This window comes from Arvicola amphibius, chromosome 4, assembly GCF_903992535.2.
Source record: "Arvicola amphibius chromosome 4, mArvAmp1.2, whole genome shotgun sequence".
Taxonomy (NCBI): Eukaryota; Metazoa; Chordata; class Mammalia; order Rodentia; family Cricetidae; genus Arvicola; species Arvicola amphibius.
This window is the reverse complement of record NC_052050.1, coordinates 55,023,072-55,048,565: the sequence shown is the minus strand read 5'-3', so window position 1 is coordinate 55,048,565 and position 25,494 is coordinate 55,023,072. Positions and strand designations below refer to the sequence as shown.

The 25,494-nt window shown below is 41.0% G+C and overlaps 1 protein-coding gene across 1 annotated transcript in view; it reads right to left on the bottom strand.

Annotated features, from left to right (window-relative positions):
- Nucleotides 1-25,494, bottom strand: part of Dnah9 (dynein axonemal heavy chain 9) — a 342,434-nt gene that overhangs the window by 100,634 nt on the left and 216,306 nt on the right. The window contains exon 49 of the mRNA XM_038324554.1: nucleotides 18,437-18,697. Coding sequence (XP_038180482.1) covers nucleotides 18,437-18,697 — 261 coding nt within the window. The remainder of the gene's footprint in view (nucleotides 1-18,436; nucleotides 18,698-25,494) is intronic.

The window sequence follows — 25,494 nt, the reverse complement described above, 5'->3', positions numbered from 1 at the left end:
AATATGAAGACTTTAAAAACATCAAGAAAACAACCCAATTAAAAAATGCTGTACAGATTCAAACAGAATTCTCAAAAGAGGAAACAGAAATGACTGAGAAAAACTTAAAGAAATGGTCAACATCTTTAGTCACTGTCTAAATGCAAATCAAAACTGTTTTGAGATTTCATCTCACACCAATCAGAATGACAAAGATCAATAAAACAAATGATGGTTTGTAGAAATTGGCAAGGATGTAGAAAAAGGGGAATACTTATGAATGTTAGCTTCTAAGCCTTCAATTGGTGTAAATGGAGAAGCTGATTGGCGTGTACCTAGAGCATTCACTACTACTGACTAGTGTTTATGGTATTAAAGGTACTCTGCATGCTTCCAGAGGAAAAAGGTAAATACTAACCCAGCTAGAAATCCTGTGATCTATAACGGTGACTGTCTGCAAGATATATTGGTGCAATAGTGGCACAAAATTCGTGGGAGTAACCAACCACTCTCTACTTGGTTTTAAGGCCTACTCCAGGAGAATGAACCCATGCCTGACACTGGGTGGCCAAGAACCATGAGTGTAGGGGAAAACCAAATGCTATTGTTCTGCTAAAGGAACAGAGTAACTACATGACTCGTAATGACAATCTGCTATATCCATAGATTAGTGCCTCTCTCACTGCCAGAGAAGCTTCCTATTGCAGTGCATGAGAATTAACACAAGAGATCCATAGCTAGACAATGTGCAGAGACTGAGAGATTTTAGAGCACTCAGTTCTATATGTGATATCCTTAGACAACAAGTGACCAACTTTTTAAAAACCTAGGTTATAGTGACTGAAGTTAGGTCTTTGTGTTTTCAAAGCTAGCACCTTTAAGACTGAGCTACTTCCCTGGCCCTGTACTGTAAAATTATTGCCAGAAATTTCAGTACAGTCCTAAGTATTTGAAGGAGCCTATGCACATTCCCATTCTTCCAACACTGAATAGCATGTTTTAATTTTTATTTGACAGGTTAAAATGCTATTAAACATTGATTTATTTAATTTATATATGTGTATGTGGGTATGTATATTCACCAGTGATTCTAAACATTTTCTCCCTTTTAAAAATGTTTATTTTAGAAGAGATCGAGACATGTTCAGGGTCATATGTCTGTAAGAAAAAAAACCAACCAAAAACCCAAATGTCAATGTAATGATGACTAACGATATTCTGCTATTCTCATAGATTGGTGCCTAGCCCAATCACCATCAGAGAGGCTTCATCAAGCAGCTGATGGAAACAGATGTGGAGAACCAAACATCAGGCTGAACTTGTATAATTATGCTGAAGAGAGGGAGAGAGGATTGTAGGCCAGAGGGGTCAAGGATATCATAAGAAAACCCACAGAGTACACTAACTGACAACTAGGGAGCCTGCATGGTAACTAACCTAGGCCCTTGGCATATATGGGACAGTTACATAGTTTGGTCTTCTTGTAGAACCCCTAACAGTGGGAGCAGAGGTGGTCTCTTAAATTCTTAAATCCTTTGCTTGCTTTTTGAATCCTACTCCTCATACTGGGTTGCTTTGCCCACCATTAATACAAGGGGAAGTACTTAGTCTTACTGCAACTTGATATGCTATGTTTTGTTGATCGCCATGGGAGGCCTGCCCTTTTCTGAACAGAAAAGGAGGAGGAGTGGATGGGGTGGGGGATGGAGAAGAGGTTGGAGGGAGGGACTGGGAGGAGAGGAGGGAGGGGGAACTGCAGTCAGGATGTAAAATAAATCAATAAATTTAAAATAAAAATAAAGTAAATCTAACCAACCTCCTGACATATGTGCTGGGAACCAAACTCATTCCTCTTATCTGCTGGCACATGCACATCTCTCCAGCTTCTCGAAACATTTTACTGATTTGTGTGAGCTATTTGAATTTATTTTGATTATCATTGTTTACAGATTATTACCTTTTTTTCTGATTACTGTATTAGTCAGGGTCCCTGCAGCCAAAAAAGATGAGACAACATACCTGCTCTTATGAGGAAATCTAACAAAAAGAAATGATCATAAAAGTGTAGATCTAGGGTTTTTTTCCTTTCTTTTTTCTTTTTTGCTATGGATTGGCTTGTGGTCTGGAACCAGAGGGTTCAGAATATTTGCCCACCACACAGACACTCTGTGTCTGTAGTCAGAGATGTGTAAACAGACCACAGCCTACTCTTGTAACAAGCAGCTGGGTCTCTATGTTAATTGAAAAAAAAAAGGCTTCTCTGATGAGATCTGAGAGATGCATTAATCTGTGGGTGTAATGAAAAAAATCCTTAAAAGTTGGTTTAATACTATGTCCCATTAGCATAATAATCGTAGTAGGTTCTCCATAGCCTGTCAGCTCACCTGCTCTTGGCCCTGGTAACTGTGTCAGATATGGGTCTCATCTTGTAGAGTAGGTTTTACAGCCAATCAGAAAGTGGTGGGTTACTCCTGATGACATTGGTGCCGCTATTTCATCAGTGGGCATATCTGCCATCATGTCATTGGTGATGGCAAGATACAGCTCACAGTATGCACAGCTGAGTAAGACTGATGCTTACTTTCCTCCCTGGAGAGTACGTAGTACTTTTCAGCACTATGAAATCCAGAAGAGAAGACATTTCCAGGTCAATACCAGGTTGACCTCCATGTCCTGTGACTCAAGCATGTGCTGTCCTCGGGTCTTGACATCAAGTTCTGGAGGGTAACCACGAGCAACGGCAATAACTTGTCATGTTTCGGGGTCTATGGGATCTCACTGTCCAGGAACTCCAATAGAGATAACTCATTCCTGACAACTGGTCAGGGTGTTGAGAATAACTGACTATGGAGTGCTCAGCCCTCAGTGAGACATCTATATCACATCCGCCTCCCAAAGCTCAGGGATTGTTTTGGGAGAAGGAGGAGACATAAGAGCCAGAGGTGGTGATGACTACAAGAAAAGCATTTGCCAGACACAAAATGCCGGTTGCCTATAAGAATTCACCATGATTATGATGGCATGCACAAGATCTGTATAAGCTCAAGACATACAAACATCTAAGGATAGCAAGGGGGAGAGAGAGAGGAGAGAGAGAGAGAGAGAGAGAGAGAGAGAGAGAGAGAGAGAGAGAGAGAGAGAGAGAGAGAGAGAGAGAGAGAGAGACAGAGAGAGACAGAAATAGTCACAAAGTCCCACTCCTTTCTTCGGAGCTACTGGTAATTAATAGCTGCCAGGAGAGGAAGAGTTATTATTTTTTAAGAGTGTAGCCCCCAGTAGGTCTAATACACTGGTCCCTGGTCACTGACCACATACCAAGAGCATATAAGCTTCAGTAATGGTATTCTGTGGGTTTAAGAAAATATGAAGTCAAAATTGAGTGGGTATGAAATGAAGAGTAGATCTGAGAGGTGAGTACAGAGGGGATGAATATGTTCACAATACAATGTATGACATTCTTGAAGAATTAATAAAAAATGTTTCCATAAAAGCAACTGGGGTTCAGCCAATCACAGCAACTGAGGTTCAGCCAGCCATTGGCACCAGGTGCTTATAAAAGCATAGTTTTTCTTTATTCTCAGTTGAATGAAAGGGTTAAGGCAGGTAATGAAGATCAGATTTATGTTTTGAGAGCTTGATGTGGGTGGGAGAACTTCTAGCAGGGGGGATGGATATGAAAGTTGGACTACCGAAGCTGCCTAGGGAAGAGAGAAGAATGGGTTGGTTTAGAGTTTTGGCTGAGTAGATGGATGTGAATTAGGACAATCTGGAGGATCTGTAACTTCTAGCTGTGGGCAAGCTGGGGCTGGAGGAGTGCATGCCTGCATCTTCATGGCTGTTCTTCCAGTGACTTCCTGGGCTCATGTGGGCCAAGGTCATAGGACTCTGGAGGACAAGGCAACCCATTGATACAACCCTGTCTTCTGGGTCATGGGAACAGACTGGGGAAACTAATGTGACCAGTGATTGAGGAGAGAGATGTACACAGTACGTGGATGCTTCCCAATGCAGTTTGACAGTCTTTTGTGTGTAAAGGCTTTCTATATTTTCTCTTACATACTGCAAGCTTCTTGTTGAATTTTATGATATTTTGCTCTACAACAGTTTAGAGTTTCTGCGTTGTCAGGTTTAGCACAATTTTTCTCAGTGACATTGTACTTTGTTTCTATTCAAAGAAAGCTTTCACAAATTTAGAACCTGGGCTGAAAACCTTTGCAAAGTTTGCTTGTTTTAAGCGTTCTTTCTTTCTTATGTGTCAGTCAGTATTTTATAAGCCAACACTGTCTTGTTCTTTCATTAAACAAGGGCACATGGTGGAAAATTCAGCACAGACAAAAATGAAAGCAAGCGGCACTCATGGCTTTACTGGTAAAAGATATTTATGCCCTGGTGTATTCTATCCAGAAGATCTTTTAAAATTTGTCTGTTATTCTGACATATGCTCCTCATTCTGTAACTTTATGTATGTGTCCATCTATAATATACCTATATATATAGACGTACATATACATATTAATCATTCTATTTTTAAATCTTATGTTTTTTACTGCAAGTATCACACTTCTAACGTCATTATTTTATAAATCATGATTTAAAATGAGCAATGTACTGTTCTCTCAATTGGATGTATCATAATTTAGCCAGTTATGAAACTGATTGAAAAATGTGAACTTCTAATGATATTAGAGACAAGCTAAAAAAACAAATTGGACTTCAATTAGATTTATATTTAACTTATAAATAAATTGGAGGAATGATGACAGACTGAGTAGTCTTTGCATTTCTACATTTCCAAGCTTGATCTATGAGTTTGTCTACATCATTTCTTAATCCTTCAAAAATGACGTACAGCTTTCTTCACAGCTTCAACAAATTTCCTTACACTTATTTGTACGTTATGTTTTGGTTGTTATTTTGAAATTGTTTTCCAGCTGGCTACTGCTGATATTAGAAAAGTTATTTCATCTTATAATTTATTTTATAATAAGACCCCATCCCTTCTCTTTTATTTGCTTTACTATACTTCTAAAACTTTTATGGAAAATAATACATTTATCTGCTATCCCATACTATGTATGCAGTTAATATTTTCATTTATTATTGTATTAGTTAAGAATCTAGGACAAGTTCTTTTTACTAATAGTGACAAAGGGGCTTGTTAGTGTGCTTTTCCTACGCTAATGGGAATATGTCTCATGCCCTGATGGTAGGTGCTTTGTCCTTGGGTTGGGTTAGCCATTTTCTGATAGCAATATATCCAAATGCCCTGCCATTCCTGCTTTGCTAAGTAATGGTTGTTGGATTGTACTAAACACCATTGTTACTGTTTGACTATGTAATGTCCTGCCCCAAAGGCTTACAGTTTGAAGGCTTTAACCCTAGATAGTCACATTATTTGATGAAGTTGTAGACTCTTAGGAGGTAAAGTAAAGGTAGAGATAATAGACCCCTAGGGGAGGTTGTTGGGAGTATTTTATCCCTGGTCCTCTTCTAGCTCATTCTCTGCTCCTGTTTGGTCATGAAACAAACAGCTCTCTTCTACCATATTCCTCCACTGCTGCGATCTGTCTGTGTTCAAGGGGCCAAGAGACTGCAGTCTCTAAGACTTGAGTTAGTCTTCCCTCCTTGGTGCTGTTTCTGTTAGGTATATTGTCATGGCGACAGTGAAGTGGCAAATGCGGGCATTGTTGACATTTCTCAAAATTAACACATTGTACCATTTTTTGGCATATTGGTGTTTGATTGGACTGCTGGATTCATGCTATTAGTATTTCATAAAGACTTCATATGACTGCTCATTAATTAGCCAGAGGTCTCATTTTCTTATATGGTGGCTATCACTTTTAGGATTAATCTTATCCCATAATAAGTCCAATAGGAAAGAAGCTTGCCTAATTCTGTTAAGCTGGATTTCCAAAAATTATTTGAGTATAAAAATCTGGTTTAATATATAAGCTAAATAAGTCAAATGATGGACTGAAAGAGAATATCATAATCTATATATCGAGAATTAATAGAAACAATTTCAGAACAATAAGAAATTAGTAGGAAGAAGAAAAATTGTCTCAAGGGGAATAGGTCATCTATACCACAGCTAGACTCTGGGCTTCTGCTAGGACCTGTCCTATCTGCAACCACTCATAGGTTCTTTCTGGGTCACCTCCACCACCTCACTAGGGACCCAGACTTCCCACATCTTTGTCCAGGGTCCCACCAGTGAACAATCCCGATCTTCCCTCCCATGTTTTTACTGCAACCCACCAGATTTAGTCTGGGTCCCATAACCAGTGTACCAGCCTAGCCTGGTCCTCCCTGACATTGGTGCAAGGGAACTCCAAACTTGGGCCAAGATTCTCCTCTCCATCTCCTAAACCACAGGACTATCCCATGTCATATCCAAGATCCTCCCTCCCCATCTCCTAAACCACAGGACTATTCCATGTCATATCCAAGATCATCCTCCCCATCTCTTAAACCACAGGACTATTCCATGTCATATCCAAGATCCTCCCTCCCCATCTCCTAAACCACAGGACTATCCAATGTCATATCCAAGCCTTCCACCCAGATTGACCCACCCTCATAACCCATACTTGGAACAGGAAGGCCATCCTGTACACCAGCCCAGTCCCCTCTATCCACAAGACTTCATGTTACACAAATCATCTCCAACCTCTAGACCTTCTCTTTTCCCCAGCTTACCTTGTCCATAACACACTCAGAACAAAGGACGTCCACATGCCCAGAGCTCATTGCAAAAATGTAACACTATGAAAGATCAAGCCAGTATCTTCTCTACAAAGTCTATCAGGCCTATAGGAATATTTACCAATGAGAATGACCCGGATTAATTCCAGAACACATAATTTAAAAGAACAATAAAAACTTGACCAAAGGACTCAAGAAGTTTACAGAAGACACTTAGAAATAGCTTGGGGAAATCAAGGAGAAAAATGCCAGGGAGAACGAACACCTGAGTAATGCCCCCGAAAACAGAAACATAAGGCTAATGGAAATGATGAAGATGACCCGGGTATTGAGAACAGAATTCAATAAGGAGATAGAAATACTGAAGAGGATTCAAGATGAAATGAAGATGGGATTGAAAAACCCAAGAACTTATCTAGAAAACTCAAAGGGAAGCCTGACAGGTAGAATGAATCAAGCAGAAGACAATATCAGGTCTTGAAGATAAAGTAGACGACCTAGACCAAATAAAAAAGGAATATGAAACATTAAAAAATGTATAGTAAAGGGACTCACAGGAAATGTGGGACAACATGAAAAAAACCAAATCTTTGAATTGCATGCATAGATGAGGGAGAAGAGTCCCAAGTCAATGGCATAGACCATATTTTCAACATGCTCATAGAAAATAACTTGCCCAAACTAAGGAAAGGCACACCCAAACAGATACAAAAAGTGCACAGATCACCAAATAGACCACAGTAGAAAAGAAAATCCCCAAGGCATATCATAGTTAAAACACTATGTATACATAACAAAGAAAGTGCATTGGAAGGTGCAAGAAGAAAATCGCAAGCCACACATAAATGAAAACCCTTCAGAATAACAACTGATTTCTCAGTGGGACCCTTGAAAGCCAGAAGAGCCTGGAGCAATGCATTCCAATTCTAAAAGACTGATGGTCAAACTAGAACAACATACCCAGCCAAACTATTTGCCATGATTGCAGGAGAAAGAAAAGTTTTCCATGGCGTAAGCACCCTAAAAATTATATCCAAACAACCAAACCTAAAGAAAGTACAGAAAGCAACATTTCAGGTTAAAGAGAAGAATGGGCATAGCAGAAAGACTGTGGACATAAATACAAAGCCACAATTATTAAAACACAAAATGCCACTGAGAATACCAACATGGCCACCAAAATCTAACTCCTGCCCACAATTAACATACACATCTGAATAAGAATGTTATCAACAGCACCAATTCTCCATTCAAAAGAAACAAACTGGCCAAATAGTTCAAGAAAAAAAAATCCACCTATCTGCTGCCTATGAGAAACACGTGCTAGTTTTAAAGTTAGGCCCCACCTTAGAGTAAAAGGATGGACGAAAGCACTGCTATCAAGTGGGATAGGAAGCAAGCCAGCATCATTACACTAATAGCTCAGAAAACAGACTTCAAACTAAAACTAACCAGAAGAGATAAAGATGAACACCATTCTAATCAATGAAACAGTTAACCAAGAAGACATTACTAACCTAAACATACATGCACCGCACTCTCACGTGCCCAACTTCATAAAAAAAAAAAGCCCAAACCAACAAAATCTACTACTGGATTTAAAGACACAGATTAACATCAATCCATTAATATTAGATGACTTCAGTACCCGACTTTCTATAATAAACAGGCCATCTGTATAAAATAAAAAAAGAAAATCAGAACTAATTGACATCATTCATCCAATGAATTTAATAAATAGCTTCAGAATATTTTACCCAAACACCAGGGAATACACAATCTACTCAGCAGCACATGGAAGCTTTTCTAAAATAGAACATATTCTGGAACACACACATACCCCACAATTTTAACAAATTCATAAAGACTGAAATCCCTTCCTGTATTCTATCTTACCCCAATGCAATAAAACAATTGACAGCAAAAACCCTCTAGTAATATTCAAACTCATGGAGACAAAACAACTCATTTCTGAATAATGAGTGGGTTAAAGAAGAAACCAGAAAGGAAAGAAAGAAAGGAGGAAAGAAAAAGAAAAAAAGAAAGGAGGAAAGGAAAGAAAGAAAGAAAGAAAGAAAAATTTCCTGGAACTAAATGAAAATTAAAATACAAAACCTCTGGGACACATTGAAAGCAGTTCAATGATGGAAATTTATAGCTCTAAGTGCCCACATGAAGAAATCAGGAAGAACATAGTACTTATAAACAGAATACAAAGATGTACCAGATTATACACCATGGAAAAATTGTCTTTTCTCTGAAATGCAGGGATGATTCAACAGATACAAGTCAATGACATAAACCATATAGACAAAAATCATGAGATCATAACAATAGATGCAGATAAATTCTTAGACAAAAATCCAACATGTCTTCACTATAAAAGTCCTAGAGAATGCAGGGCTACAGGAAAAATAACACAATACAATAAATGCTATATATAAGAAATTCACAGCCAACATTATCCTAATTGAGGAAAATTTTGAAGCAATCCCACTGAAGTCAGGAACTATACAGGGATGTCCACTAACCCTATTCCTTTTCAACATTCAACTAGAAGTAATAGCTGAAGCAATAAGGCAAGAGAAGAAAATTAAAGGGATACAAATAGGGTAAGAAGCTTACTTGCAGATGATATAATTTCCCCAAACACACAGCCTAGAGTTGCTGCCCTTGGTTATGCTCCACCCAGAAGTGGAAGATAAGTCCCTATTGTTGAAGACATCATTTACTTCAGAAAAAAGGGCCCAAAGACCTTTGAGTTGTGAATGACCTGAACACCTCCTCCCTGAGGACTCACTTTTTATGGTGCCAGAAGGCACCATGCAAGCTTCCAAAGGAGAAAGGTCACCAATAGTCCTACTCAGATATGATGTCCATAAACCACATCAATAACCAGCATGGCATGATAACCCCAAGAGTGCAGTAGTGGCATGAATACTTTGGCAGTAACCAACAGTCTCTATTTGGACTTCACATTCAGTAAGCAAAAAAGAAACCATGCCTGGTACTGGAAACCTAGCTAACTACTCAGTGCTAGTGAAGTCTTGGTTATCGGAGGAGAATCTACAACCACTAATTTACTAAATCAGCATAATCTCTAACAACAATCTATAAACATTTGTCCTTAGACAGACAGATAAATGTAGTCTTCAGCCCTCATCAAGGAAACCTCTTTGAAACAGATGGAGACCACTACAGAAAACCACAACCAATCAAAAAGCAGAGTTGTGAAGCCCAGCCCCAATGGAAACATCCACAGAACATTTCTGCACCTACAGCCCAGGAAACATTGTGTAAGAGTGGGGCAGAAAGATTCTAAGAGCCAGAGGATCACGGAGTTTGCTGTGAGATTGTATCTCCTAGTAACATGGAAGCTGTAGCCATAAAGCCTCACCAGCATGACCACCCAAATGTGAATGAACAAGGACCACACCAATATAGACATGTCACGGTGGATGGGAAAAAGCCCACGATGCCTTAACCTTTCACAAAGAACCATATGTGACCGAGTAAAGCTAAGAGCAGGAAAGATAGTCTTCTCTAGGGAAAAACACAACAATTTGTTGTCCAGTGCCAAATGATCAACCTTGAAAACATACGTACAAGTAACATTACAAGGACTCATGTTCTCAACAGGCTATAACTTGGAATATATATGTATATGGGTACACACACACACACACACACACACACATATATATATATATACACACACATGCATATATATGTATGTATAAGAAAATACATATATGCATTCAGTAACAATTAGTGCAAAAAGAGACCATAAATTTGAGGGAGAAAATGGAGAGGAATATGGGAGAGTTTGGAAGGAGGAAATGGAAAAAAGCAATATTGTAATTATATTGTAATCTCAAAACTAAAATTTAAAAAAGGAAAAGGGTCAAAACTCTGACTAGCAAATGGAGAAGAAAAATCTAAGTATGTATCATAAGTGGAACTGTTTCAAATTGAAAGTAAATTTTTACTCATTTCTTTTGAGAAAAACTAAAATGTCTGAAAATACCCAAGGTTGGCAAAGAAGTAGGGAAAATCTGTATTTCTAGGTATTGACAAGAGCAGCCATGTTGAACAGAAATCAGGCAGTGTTTATTAAAAAGAACATCTTGAGTTTCTTATTGCTTCTGCAACTCAGTGATTTCAAAACATCCAGGTTTGTTATCTTATGGTTCTGGAAGCACAACACGAAAAGGAGATGATGGAAGGGCTGGCTCCTTCTGCATCTGCAAGAGCACACACTCCGTGCCTCTTCCAGCTCCTCCGTTGTCCTTGCTCCCACGCTCATGGCCCGCATCACACTATATTTCCCCACTTTTTCCACTACGCATCACTTTCTCCCTTTGGCCTTCCTGCCTCCTACTTCTGCAGATTTCCATGATTATGTGCAGAGCCCACAAGGACAAGCCAGGACCATTTCCTGCTCCAGGGTCCTTCACTTCATGGTATCTCTAGACCCACTCTTTCCATGTGCTGTGGTGTTTCACATGTCCCAGAGATTACAGTGTGCCTATCTTTGGAAAGGACACTATTCAGACTGTTAACATTGCTCACCCAAAGAACTGTACTTATTTGACCCCCAAATGACTTGCCATTTAAAATATAATGTATAAGAATATTTTCATTACGGAGAACAAACAAATAAACACTAGGTGCTCAATGCTATATGAACCACTAAAATACAGAGCAAGTCAAACATGGGACACTGTACTGTACTAAACGAAGTTTCAAGACAGGCACCCACATTAAATCATCTTGAGAGGGGGAACATAAGATTCTACATACAGGTGAGATCACAGATCATTTTTCTTTGCCTATGTCACTCAGCATATGTGAAATCAATGCTTAATCCATTTACCTGCTTATAGACAAAGGTTGTTTCCATATCAGAAGGGAAATAACATTTTTTTCAGTTGCTTTATTTTTTTGGGGGGGATCCATATACATTACCTTCCAGTTAGATTACTATCAGAGTGTAAATGATCCCTTTTCTCTATAACCAAGAAAGCTTCGGTCCTCTCTTCTCTCTCTCTCTCTCTCTCTCTCTCTCTCTCTCTCTCTCTCTCTCTCTCTCTCTCCTTCATACAGAATTTACAAGAAAGTAGGTTTTAGGTGTTTTTAACACCTGCATTCATTGTGATGGTTAGTTTTATATCAACTTGACACTAACTAGAGTCATTTGGAAAAAGGGACACCCAGTTGAGACAGTGCCTCTGTAAGACTGACCTGTGGGCAAGTTAGTTGTGCATTTTCTTAGTTAGTGGTGGTTGTGGGAGGACCCAGCTTATGGTAGGTGGTGCCTGGGTGTCATAAGAAAGGAGCTGAGCAAGGCATGTGTGAGCAAGGGGGTGGTAGCACTCTTCACGGTCTGTGTCAGTTCCTGTTCTCACTCCTCTCAGTGATGGAGTGTGATCCTGGAGTCCTAAGGTGCAATACTTCACCTTTTCCTCCACCTCTACAAGTTGTTTTGGGTTATGTTTATCACAGCATTAGAAACCCCAACTAACAGAGATGGTTAGTGTTAACTGTCAGCCTGACAGAATCTAGCAGCACTTGGGAGGTGGGCCTCTGGGCACACCTGTGGAGAATTATCTAGATTATATTGATAAGATATGGAAAGACCCATCACACTTGTGATTTTCCAGGCACATTATCCAGGCACAGGATTCAGGTCGTACTAAATAGAGAAAGCAGTCTAGTAGCACCAAGCATTTATTCCTCGCGCTCTGCCATCTTGACTATAAGTGCCTTGTGACCAGCCATCTCAAGCTCTTGCCTCCGTGACATCTGCTATGGTCACATGGGACTGTGGCTAAAGGAAACCCCCTTTGCTTAGTTGCTCTTGTCAGGCTTTTCATCATAGCAATAGGAGAATAAAATGAAGACAAAAGCCGTACTAGAAGGGTGTGAAATGATGGCTTTGCTAGTCTTTGTGATTATTTCATTATAGTCATTGCAACATCATATTGCGTAGCTCAGACATATACAATCAAGAGAGAAATCAAGTTCCTAGCCTTGACTTGCATTTATGTTTACATACTTCTCATCCTTCTTCATTTTACAGCTTTAGTTGGGATAGAATTTCCCATGTAGCCCTGACCTTGAGTTTTCATCAATCTTCCTGCTTCTGCTTCCTGTGTGTAGGGATTAGAGGCGTGTACTACACCTAGCCAAACTATAATATATTCTATATGTGTGTTTTCAGAAATATGAATGCACAAAGAATTGCTAGGGTGGAGATCCCTGAATTGTTTGTTACAGGGGGTCCTCTTAGGGGAAAGCTGTGGCTAGAGGGGAAATGAGAAGGACTTTATATTTGACCCTGTGTGCTCTCTGCCATTTGAATTATTTAGTGATAGAAAGCCACTGAATATTATATGTATAATAAAAATAAATTCATTGTAAAAATGCACGGGGAAATGGAAAATTACACCTAACTTCATGGAGGGGAAAAGGCCATGGCATTAAAAGATGAAATCCTCCTAAACAAAGGCGGGGGAAGTTACACTGGATTTATTTCATCTGAGTAATAAAAGCAAACTAAAACCGCCATGATGGAGACAGACTCTGCAGTTACTGCCGAGCGCTGATTTACAGGTATTGTTTATGCCTTGGCTAAAGATTTATTTTTAACATTGAGAATAATGAACAAACAGGGAAGTGGTTCTTAGGTGCCAGAGTCCTGGGAATGCCAAAGGCTTTGGGGATCATATCCAGGAGCCCTCCAGATCATGAAGCAGGGTTCGATTTAGTTAAAACTATATATGGACCACCTTGGTCCACCTTACTCTGTCAAAACAAAAAGCAAACACACACACAAACAGTCATTTGACCCTTTTCACCTGCGGTGGGTAAATACTCCTTGGAGGTAAATCTTAGTGTAGGTGTTGCTTGGCTCACCTTTTAGCCCACCCCCACCCCCATATCAGACCTACCTACTGCTATCTCTGCTGCTCACTCACACCGTGCCCCTCAGGCATCCGTAGTTTTGCAAACATCTTTCCTAACTCTTAATGGCTATCTCTTCCTATCACTGATTCCATCCTAATAGTATTTGCCCAATGGGCTTTGCTTTCCATTTCCTAACCAATCAGCTCTGCTCTCATCCATGATCTCAAGTCATTGAAGAGGTTTGTTTCTGTTGTGTATTACATACACACAGCTTGTAAACCTTAGTAGGAATAGAAGACTACGGACAGAGGCAAGCCCATATACCCTGACTGCTGCTCCCAGAGGTCACCACATGTACTTTACCTCATCATCACTTAGATACTTCATGCCTTACCAACAGAGAGCATATATATATATATATATATATATATATATATATATATACAAACATTAATTTTGATTATTTTATTACCTTTAGTGACTTTTCTAAATGATGACATAAAAATTTTCAGTTAGCACTTATGTGACTATAATTATTAACATTGCTTTGGATTATATGTTTTCATGCACACTTTGATTTCTGAAATTGGTATTTTTACTTGTTAAGGTAATTTGAGAGCAGCAGAGCAGAGGACCAAGAAATGAACATTCTACACAGCTCTTGGCTGTGGCTGGAATAATGGAGGCACACAGAGAGATCAGTATGGGCAGAGGAGACTAGCAAAGGAAAACACAACAATTGGTGTGATAGGAGAGGCATCATAGGAGAAATTTCATAGTGCCTTGCAGTCACGATGATTACTTTGGACTATATTTTGACATAAAAGGAAATTAATGGAGGATCACACTTTTGCTGTAAAAAGACTACTTATATAAACAATCATATCCCCCAAGTTGGATAAGCTAGGAGAAATTGACAATTTTTTACATAAAAAAATGGGTCATGAAGAAATAGAGTATCTGAATAATGATTGAGGAGATTGAATCAGTTCTAAAAATCTCCTATCAAATAAATGCCCAAGACCTGGTGGGCTCAGAGATGAATTTCACAAAACCTTTAAAGATGACTAACAACATACTGTAAACTCTTCTTAAAAGGCGAAACCCAAACCAAAACTTCAAAAACCCTCAAAGCCATAGAGGAAGAAGCACACTTAGGTTCCCTTATGAAGATAGCATTGCCCTGACACTAAAGGCAGAAAGGACTTCACAAGAAAACTACAGCCCAATAGCCCAAGATCTTTGATGAAAAAAAGACGAAAAAGTCCTCAACAAGATGGCAGCAAGTTTCATCCCACAATACTCTAGAAGGACCGTTCACCAATAACAGATGGGACTCATTCCTGGAATGCAAGGATGGTTTAATAGTTCTAACAGATTAAAAGACGAAGAGTCTTTTCTTAGATGTAGAAAAGCATTAACAATACTTTAACAATAGTCAAGTGTTTTAGGACAGAAACACCTAATGAATTAGGTATAGAAGGGATGCACATCAGCCCACCATGATAAGGAGAAGGGATGTGTGCGCTTCCTAGAAAGTAAACTCACAATGTAACATTGTGTGCGATGGTGAAAAAAATAAATAATAATAATCAATAAAGTGTCGGAGTCATAGACACAGCAAAATCACAAAACTCAAAGGTGTAAAACTGGAGGTATCAAAATGCCTGAGTTCAAAGTATACTATAAAGTCATATTAATTAAAACCACATGAGATTGGCATTATGGAAAAGAACACAGAGATATCTCAGGAAAACCCCAACAGCCACTGAATGGTCCAAGAATCCATTTGTGTGTATCTATCTGAATGCTCTAACATTAGTACATCAAAGAAATGCCTGAGCCACCATGTTCACTGCTGTGCCATTCACAGTGGCCACAGTTGGAAAAACCTCCAGGTCCACCAGGAGATGAAGTAGAGAATATGAAAATCTGTCGTCTGCAAGAAGGCGAATGTAATTGGAAAACAGCATGCTACATGGAATAAACCAAACAAAGACAGGCAAACATCACATGGTATTACGTGTAGAATCTAAAACAATTAAGCTTACCTAAGTAGAGAATGTAGCAGTGGCTGCCAGAAACTAGGTGGAGAAGGATAGATAGTAGGTATGGAGGGCTTACTGTCAAAGCATCAGCATTTAGAGATGTATTGCACTGTGGTAAATATATAGCTAATAGTCAAGGGCTATATGTTTTGTAGCATGAATGGAATAAATTTCAAATCTTATTAGCACAAAAATTGTTAACTATCGAGGCAAACAATATGATAATTAGCTTAATTTAATAATTCCGTATATATATATATCCATCCCCATGAGCACATACACCCTTATAACTTGTCAGTGTTTAATAAATGGGAGAGAAGATCCCAGATTGCTACGAGGCTCCACTGGGGCAAAAGTGGATAGAACACCAGAAGATGAGTGTGCTTCATCAAGCAGACGCAGGAGAGATTAGGCAAGCATTTGGATCCTGTATATATTGTAAAAATAGCATTGATCGAACTTTCTAATAGATTGACATATCTATTTATGTACAATATAGAGTCCACTAATTCTCATCTTCCCCTCTCTGCGTCACAGGAAAATGAAAGGGAAGGGAGAAGAAACTGCCGTCCCACACAGCTAGGCAGAGGAAGTGACCTATCATGCTGTCTGCAGCAGGCAGTGATTAAACACACATTTCACCTCCTTCGTGGCAGAGGGATCCAGGACGATTTGAGTCTTTCACTTCTTGAGCTACTGACTTATACTTTGTATTTATTTCTACCTACCAATCTATCAAGCAAACAACCAACCAGATAGTTTATGGGTGTTTGCTTCATTCTGGTTTTATGAAAATCGAAGTGATTACGCTATGACAATATTGACAGCAGCCAAGGTTTTCTTAGTGACTGTTATTGATTACCTAGCCTTCATACATTATCCCATCCAGTCGTCTTAACAATAGGGGGGATTTTATATCATCATAGCTTCCTCTGAGCAAACGAGGAGGAGAGCCTCAGCAAAGATAGACGGCCGTGAAAGTAATACAGCAAATATACTACATTTGCTCCAGACCACCTTAGGAAGTGGAATCCCTGTGTCAAAAGAGCTTAAGAAAGAGGTTAATTTTCTTAGTAAGAATTTAGCAGTGAACAAACCAGGGCTATACAGATATTCATTTTTGTGTGTAAGCTAGAAATCAGGAGGGATGAAGGGAGAGAGAAAGTTTTGTTTTGAAAGCTAGCATGGTTTATTTAGGTGGAATAAAATGAGGTATGGGGGCATGTGGTGGTGTTGGATGCCATCTGATCGCAGGCCTGAAGACTGGCATGGGTGATGTAATTAGGGAGAAGCCTGCCACAACAGGCCTGATGCACAGCTGGTCTCACAGAGACTGTGTCTGTGCACAAAAGGCTTGTACAGGTGCAAACACACACACACACACACACACACAAATATCAGCACTGAGAAAAGAAGTGAACATGGTGACCCACTCCTGACCAAGAAGCTATTTGCTATTGAATTCATACCTGCTGGGAAAGGGAAAATCAAATTTCTACCAGGGAGTGACACTGGGTATATGAGCCACATCCCAGGGCAGGTCCTGCGCCCAGGAGGAGTTGGCCAGCACAAAAGGGACTCCATGTTTTCTTTGTGTGTGTACTTTTTTTCTTATTGAGTTTTGTTTATATTGAGAAAGAGAAAAAGAACACAAAGTTGGGTGACTAGGGATGTGGGGATATCGGAAAGGAATTGGGGAAGGAGAAAGAATATGATCAAAATATATTGTATGGGAAATTTTAAATAAAAAACCAGGAAAAGAAATCCAACTTATTTGGAGATGACACAGAGACATGGGTGTCTCTAGTAGATGGGAAGCAAGCAAGACCCTTATAGGGCAGAGCTGCTAAATGTTTCTTAGATCTGCTGTCGGATGCTCGTTTGTAGGGAGAAATGGAGTTGCCATTGCCCCAGAAAGGTCAGGAGGAAGCAGAGCATGGGGGAGAGGTCCCAAGAACTAGAGCAGCATCTCCAGGAACCATGTTGGGCATCTGAATGAACGGGTCAGCTCCCAGCCCCCCTCTGGTGTCACCTCATAGCATCGTGTCTGCTCACCCACTTCTTTCCTTCTCCCTTTGCCTCTCAACCATGGTTATCAAATGGGAAAGTTAATTGTGGAAGATGAGAAAGGAGAACCAGAAAGTCATGTGCCTGCCTCACCCATAGAGTAAATTTAAAGAGATTTGACGAATACATCTCCAAGTCATACTTTTCCTACCAAATGTGAGTTAAACTTAGTTGAAGCACAATTATACAGTTGCCACTTAGTTGAAAATGTATTAATTTTGGTTTTGTGGTTTACTTTTTAAAAAAAAATATAGTTTGGAACCAGCACCTTATTTAAGCTCCAGATCTTAAATATTTAAGTTCTGTGTGGCCTGCCAAAGGTAACTGGTGGGGAAAATGACCCTAATTTACATAACAGACAAACCTCTGGGATTGAGTTCTGCAGATACAAATTCAGAGTCCCTCCTCTCAAAATTTGTGACCCTGGGCATATAAAGCTCCTCCCCAGGTCTTGGTTTCCTCATCTTTGAAGTGGTGAGGCTGGACTAATTGATCCTCCGTGTTCTTTTAGGTTGTTTCTAAGATTCACAATTTTGGGATTTCATTGCTCATCCTTGGGCTCTAACATGCAGTCAATTTAAGATTGAAGTTTATGTACTGAATGAATAAGCCGCAGCTGTGGCTGCTGGGGCCCCACCCTCGGCACTCCCAGGTGTGCCCTGTATCACGCTCTGAGAACCAAGTGTTAGGTGTGGAAGGCAGACAAGCCCGCGTGACTGTCCTACCTTGTTGAGGGTGTTGAGGGCTGCTTGGGCTGCCGTGAGGGCTGGCTCGGCTTTAGCCAGGTCCTCCTCACAATCCCTCTGCTTCTGCTGCACCTCCAGCATGATCAGGGCCACCTTCTGCTCCTCCTCATCGGCGATGGCTTTCTCCCTGCTCACCTTGGTGGTCTCCACACCCACCACCTGGATCAGCTTGTCGGCATCTTCGTTCTTCTGCTTCAGCTCCACCTCCTGGGTGGCAAGCTTGGCTTTCAGATCATCCACCTGTGCCAGAGAACAAAGGGCCCATCAGGAGCAGACCAGAGAGTCTTTGGTGCTCGTGGTTCCATGCACCGAAGGTTGCAGAACAGAACCAACTGAGAGCCTACTCATAACCAGAGGTGGGAGGCTGCATTCTCAAGTAGAACCAAACTCCCTGAACTGAGAAAAAAAAAAAAAAAGGCATGCAGGATACCCTTCAGTGTGGTGGACTTGCCTGAAATCCACATGCCTAGAACCTTTTCCTTAATGCCCGGATGATGTGGGGTGCTTTTTACTGAATTAGTGCTTGTGTCCTTTAAAACTCCATGGGCCTACATCCATGTTTGCTGCTTGAACTATTTCCAAAAACCAGGAAATGGAGCCAGCCTAGGCGTCCATCAACTGATGAATATAGTATGAATACACACACGGAATGTTATTGAACCATAAAGAAAAGATAAATGACACTTGCAGAAAATTTGATGAAACTGGAAACAATTGTGTTAAGCAAAACAAGCCAGAGTCAAAAGAACAAATACCACGTTTTATCTGTAGATCGGAGATTACAAATCTCTCTCTCTCTCTCTCTCTCTCTCTCTCTCTCTCTCTCTCTCTCTCTCTCTCTCTCTCTCTCTCTCTCTCTCTCTCTCTCGGCTTATGGGAGGGAAGGAAGAGATCTTAAGGGAGGCAGAAACAAAGTAACGAAATAAAAAGCAGGAGCAGAAACTGGGAGAAGAAATCAACTAGCTGGGGTGGGGAGGGAGGGAGGGATAGTATCCTAGTATGTTTCTCTGTTCCCATGATAAAATATCCACTAAAAACAAGCTGAGGAAGAAAGGTTTATCTTACTGGTTACTGTCCTTGAGAAGGAATCCAGGGCAGGAACTGGAACACAGGCCACGGAGGACATTGCTTACTGGTTTGCTCTTCACGCTCAGCTACTTTTCTTAGACTCAGGACCACCTGCCTACGGTTGGCACCACCCACAATGGGCTGGGCCCGCCTCCTTCAGTTAAAAGCTAAGAAAAATGCTCCACAGACAAGCCCACACCTCCTCAGTTGAGGGTCCCTCGTCCCAGGTGTCTCTAATGTGTGTTAAGTTGCCAAACAGTAACTAGCACAGTGGCAGTGGGGGAGGGTAATGAAGGAGAGAAACATGTAGTGACACGCGAGAAGGCTTCGATGAAACTCAACTTTTTACCGTGTAAATCTAAAAATATTATGGTTGTTATTAATAAAGCCCTCTATGTGCCTAACATTGTACTTTCCTGCATTGTATCCTTTTTAGCAAGGATCCGTAGTCATGTAATTAAAATTGTATGTTGCCAAATGTGCTGAGGATTCACAAGAGGGAATATTTACTCTGCAGCCAGACAGTGTCCAGGCCTTGCACACAAACAAGGACAAACCTGACCCATGACCTCCAGCAACTGTCCAGGGAGCCGACCCCTTCCCTTCAAGAGAAATGAGAACAGAGCTGTAACAGGCTATGCTCTCTCCCTCCAGTCCTAGAACAGATTTGAAGGGTGCGCACGTGAAACTGCCTGATGACTGCCTCAGGAAGCCAGCCTGTCTCCGGTCAGAGATGTAGGCAGTCTGATTGACAGCTTGCAGACACACTCCGAAAAGATAAATGGTAACTCCTATGGAAGTATAGCAGTTGCCCTCAATGGCCAGAACCTGAGTGATAATAGACAACTAACATTATTATTATTATTATTATTATTATTATTATTATTATTATTATTATTATTATTATTATTATTATTGTCACTTCCAATGTAGGTCCAAAGAAAGCCCTAACCCATCCCATAGAATGCTGCTCTCCAGGGAGGCCTTCCTCTGCTTCCCTGGAAGAAAAGCGTCCAGGCAGGGCCTTTTCCTTCTATACGCTAAAGCTCCCCTACTCCTCCCCTTGGGTCTTGGCTAAAGGACCAGCTGTGCTGCCAGACTCCTTTGCTGTTAATAGGCTTTGATTTGGAGGCTTTGGATGCCTCCACTTGGTTAGTCCTTACTAATTTCCATAATCCTTAACAACAAATGGATGACCATATAAAGATTAGACAGCCAGAGTACAAATGACCCTAGCCAGCTGGATTCCCCATGCAGCTTCTGATGTCAAATGTCACATGGAGGCATAATGAAGCCTCGTGAGTGGATTCGAGAGGGTCTGGTTTTCTGTGTCTCTTCAGATCAGCTGAGTGATAGTTTGAGATTGGGCTCACTGGGCCAGCATCATCATCATCAGCGTCAGCATAAGCACCATCAAGCATCACCCAGAACAAGCTGACTATGCAAACAAGTTGATAATGCAAACACCTAGGCCCTACTCCAACCACTACTGAGTCAGAAACTCTGGAGGTGAAGCCTTGTGGCCTCTGTGGATTCTGAAGCTAGCCTAGGTTTTGAGACTGGCTGGTCTAGCATAATGGCCTTTGCAAGTGCAAACGGAAGACAGACCTATTTATTCTGAAAAGCTAAGAAGCTGTTTGTATTTGCAGTATGGCTCATAAACCTTACATTGCAGGCTGACCTCTTGCCTCTCATTTTCTTGCGGTCTATTGCATGCAACAACCACAGATTACTTCGGAGCTCCTGGAACACGTCAAACAGATTCGAGTGCTTTATGATGCAAAAATGCATAAGTCGAAAAATAAAACTGAGGCTTAGACGCCTCTGATAATTCCCCTTTCATGGCAGATCAAAAGAAAGAAAAGAAAAGGGGGCCAAAAAAGAATGTTCTTTAATTTTGTGTATTCATGGAAGCCAGAGTCTGTTTTAACCTCAAATAGAGGCTGCTCCTTGGAACGTGTCTTATATTCACGAGCTGGAAGGTTAATCTGCTTCCATCTCCCGTTGTTCAGCTGCAGCGTTACTTCTACAAGGACAAAGATGCAATTGTAAATCAAAATGATTGAGCTGCATAATCACCCAGTCAGCAAACACACCAGTAACTTTTTGTTTCTTTTTAAATCTTGAGAGATTTGAGAAAATTGAAGGGTTTTTTTTCCCTCTTTTTCTTCTTCTTTTTTCTTTGTGGTTGTTTTGTTTTGCTGATTGCAGATACGGCTGTGACCTCAAGCCCAAGGTAAATAATCCTCTTCAGTATGAATAGGAGTTTAATAGCTCTTAAGCTGTGATGTGGAGTGACAGCGGGGTTCTGCCAGTCAGAAGGAGGCCACTCCCCACTAACCACCAGCCACAGGGAGCCCAGGTTCATGTTAGGACTCTTCTTTAACAGAAAAACAAATTGGAGGTGGCTGGGTTAAAGCTTTCTTGTTCTCTTAACAAACACATCCGAAACCCTACTTTGCATGTCTTCTTACTTAATGCTACCAAAACGGGAACATGAAAAAGATCTCAGGAACACAGAAAAAACCCTTCCCACGGGACTGCTGGTTCCATGAATCTGAACCATGTGCCATTCTCAGGGAAACACCTGATGAGAGGGTAAAGGCATCTGGGTTCTGGGCAGACCTTGGGTGTTTAATGACCAAGTGCATAGGGTTCCCTAGAGCCCCGGGAATGATGCTGAGAATTAGAGGAGCTGAGAAGAGGTATATTTCTGGGATAAAAGTACAGGCATCTGCCCAGAGATGTCCATGGTGATGGTGGTGGGGAACACTAAGTTCCTGTAGGTCAAGGTGCTTGTGGAGAGCTGTGACCAAATCCCTTGCTGGAGAAGAGAGCTTAGGGTAACTGGAGGAGCGGACACTGCAGGAAGGGGTAGGGGTCCAGGGCATCTTTCTACCTCATTCACTTTCTACAATCTGCCAGCTCTTCTTATGAGAACGTGGAGTTTGTATTAGATACTTCTCTGCTGCTGTGATAGAACGCCATGACCAAGGCCACTTGTGGGGGGAATGGATTATTATTTGGGGTTCAGGGTTCCATAAGGATAAGGATTCTTCACCATCATGGGAGGGAAGCAAAGAAGCAGGCAGACATGGAGACTTTAGCTAGAAACAGGCCACAAACAGGAAGCAGAGAGAGTGAACTGGGGATGGGAGAGGCTTTGAAAACTCAAAGCCAGCTCTCCAGTGATGTTCTTCCTTCAGCAAAGCCACACCTCCTAAGCCTCCCCAAATAGACTCACCAACTGGGGACTAAGTATTCAAACGTCTGAGAATACAGGAACATCTCCTTCAAGCCACCACAGACTTCAAAGTATCTTCCCTCTCAGACACAGATGTGCCCTTCCTACCAGCATGTTTACCTTTCTAATACAAACATTTTATCCGTATTTAGGGAGCAGAGTTGTGAGTTTACGTTGCATCCTTATAGTTAGGATGGTGCTGTTCCAGTTTCTATTTGACCCTGGGCTGACCAATGAGGATCCAGATCACAGAAAAGGCTTGACTCTGGGCGGAGTGGCTCATCAGAGTCAACGGTTCTTCACCTGGAAACTTGGCTGCAAACCCTAGGAAAAGACACTGTGGTTGGTTGCCAAGCGGGCATCATATAAGCCTGAGTAGCCACAGGACAAGAGGTCACCCGCTTGAGCACGAGTGACAGAGAAGGCAGTCAGGGAGTGGAGGAAGCCATGACGTACAAGGGCCTAATTTGAGAAGCTAGTGCCAGCCTGAGCCAGATTAAGCTCTTCATGATATTTCAGTTGCAGGAATCAAGTTGTATTTTAAATTTTGTTTTGTTTTTCTTAAACCAACTTAAATTTTGGTTGGTTAGTTATCAAAAGAGTCGTGATAACTGTGTCATGTAATTTAAAAAATTACAACACTTTACTGTATTTAACCAACATGGGCAGCGTGTTATTTTAACACATAATTATAGAAAACTACTAAAATATCTTACATCCCTTTTAGCAGACTAAGTCTTCAAGTTCCAGGGTATACATGATACCTCGACCACACCTCAGTTTGACTCAGCCAAATTGTTGTTGCTGGTGTTTTGAGATAGGGCCTCTCTATAGTTTAGCCCAGTCTCAAACTCAGGATCTTTCATCCACAACTTCCAGAGTGTTGGGATGACAGGCACCATGACAACCTGGAATTACAGGCATGTGCCATTGCAACCTGCTATTATAGACGTGCACATGACAACCTGGAGCTACAAGCAAGCACCATGACAACCAGTTGACACCCTACCAAGTTTTCTCTTTTTCAACTGTGGGAGACATCAAACTCAGGCCCTTGTGCCGACTAGGTAAGTATTCTAGCACTGAGCTTTACACCCACCCTAGTCAGAGTGTGAGGACTTGGTAGCCACAGGTGGTGAGTGTGCCCATCCTGTGTTTGGGAATGTTATGTATTTCCTTTCTTTTCTTCTGTTCTCTTCCCTTCTCAACCTTCCTCTCTCCCTTTTCTTTTTTCCTCCCATTTTTGTATTGTTGATGAATGAGTTTGAGTTGCATTTTTCACTTTGTAAACAAAAGGATGAACGCCACCAAAGCCCACCATCTTTGGTATCTTTGATTCCTGACTCTACTTGATAACACCCAATACAAAGTGAATCTGATATACATGTACCACATGACATTGTACTTTCAAAAATATAAAATACTAAAAAACTAAAACAATTTAAGAAGCCCTTCCCATGTGTTGCTTGTGGATTAAATACTGTAGGCAGGGAACTGAGAGCGTAGTGCATATTTCTTGAGTCCAGCAGCCCCCTCCTCAGCCAGGCTGCGTTCTCTGATCATACCAGAAGGGAAAAAACAGTTACACCAAGTCTTCAGTTGAAGATAGTGCAAACCCGGAAGAAGATGCCACCTAAGACCTTCAACAGAGCCATTGAGAGTTGTAAGACCACACTATGAGGCTTTTCCGCTGTCTCTAGAAACTGCATATCACCATAGTAAGGAAGGAAGGTAAAGACACGTATGCAGAAAATATCCAGGAGGTGGAGTTTGGACTAGGAAGTGACTGTCTTCCAAATACTAGGCTTTAAAAAAAGATTTATTTTTATTTATGTGTATATGTGTATGTGCTTTTATGAGTATACACTGTGTGTGGGTGCCTGCTGAGGTCATCAGAGGGCATCAAATCCCCTAGAGGTACAGGTGGCTGTGAGCTGCCTGCACAATAATAAAGCTACATGTCTGAACTCAGCACAAAAATCATACTTCTGAAGCTGATAAATGTTGGACTATTGTACAGCTTTCTAAAAGATTTATTTATTTCTAATTATACACTGTCTTAGGATTTCTATTGCTATGAAGAGACACCACGAGCATGACAACTCTTATAAAGGAAAAGATTTAATTGAAGCTATCTTATACCCAGAGGTTTAGTCCATTATCATCATGGCAGGAGATGGTGGTATGCAGGCAGATGTGATACTGGAGAAGGAGCCCAGAGTTCTACATCTTGATCCACAGGAAGGAGACCCATGGTCATACTGGGGGTAGCTTGAGCATATGAGACCTCAAAACCTGCCCCAACACTAACACATTTCCTCTAATAAGGCCACACCTACCTCAACAAGGCCACACCTCCTAAAAGTGCCACTCCCTATGGGCCTATGGGGGAGCCATTTTCCTTCAATCCACCACACATACATATGCATGTGTCCACTTCTGGGGATGTGCACTGAAGAGTGCAGGTCCCTGTGGAGGCCAGAAGTGGGCGTTGGATCCCCTGGAGCTGGAGTTCGAGGCAGCTGTGAGTGATGCAGGCGCTAGGAACTGAAACTGAGCCCTCTGCAAGAGCGATATGCACTTAGAACTACGGAGCCATCTCTCCAGTCCCTAGCACACAATTTTCATGTTTTCATTATTGCAATAATCACGAGCACCTCTCATATAACAAGTATTAATAAATGAATTTGCATCTTGTCTGAGCCAGAGCTGTAACATTCTTTCA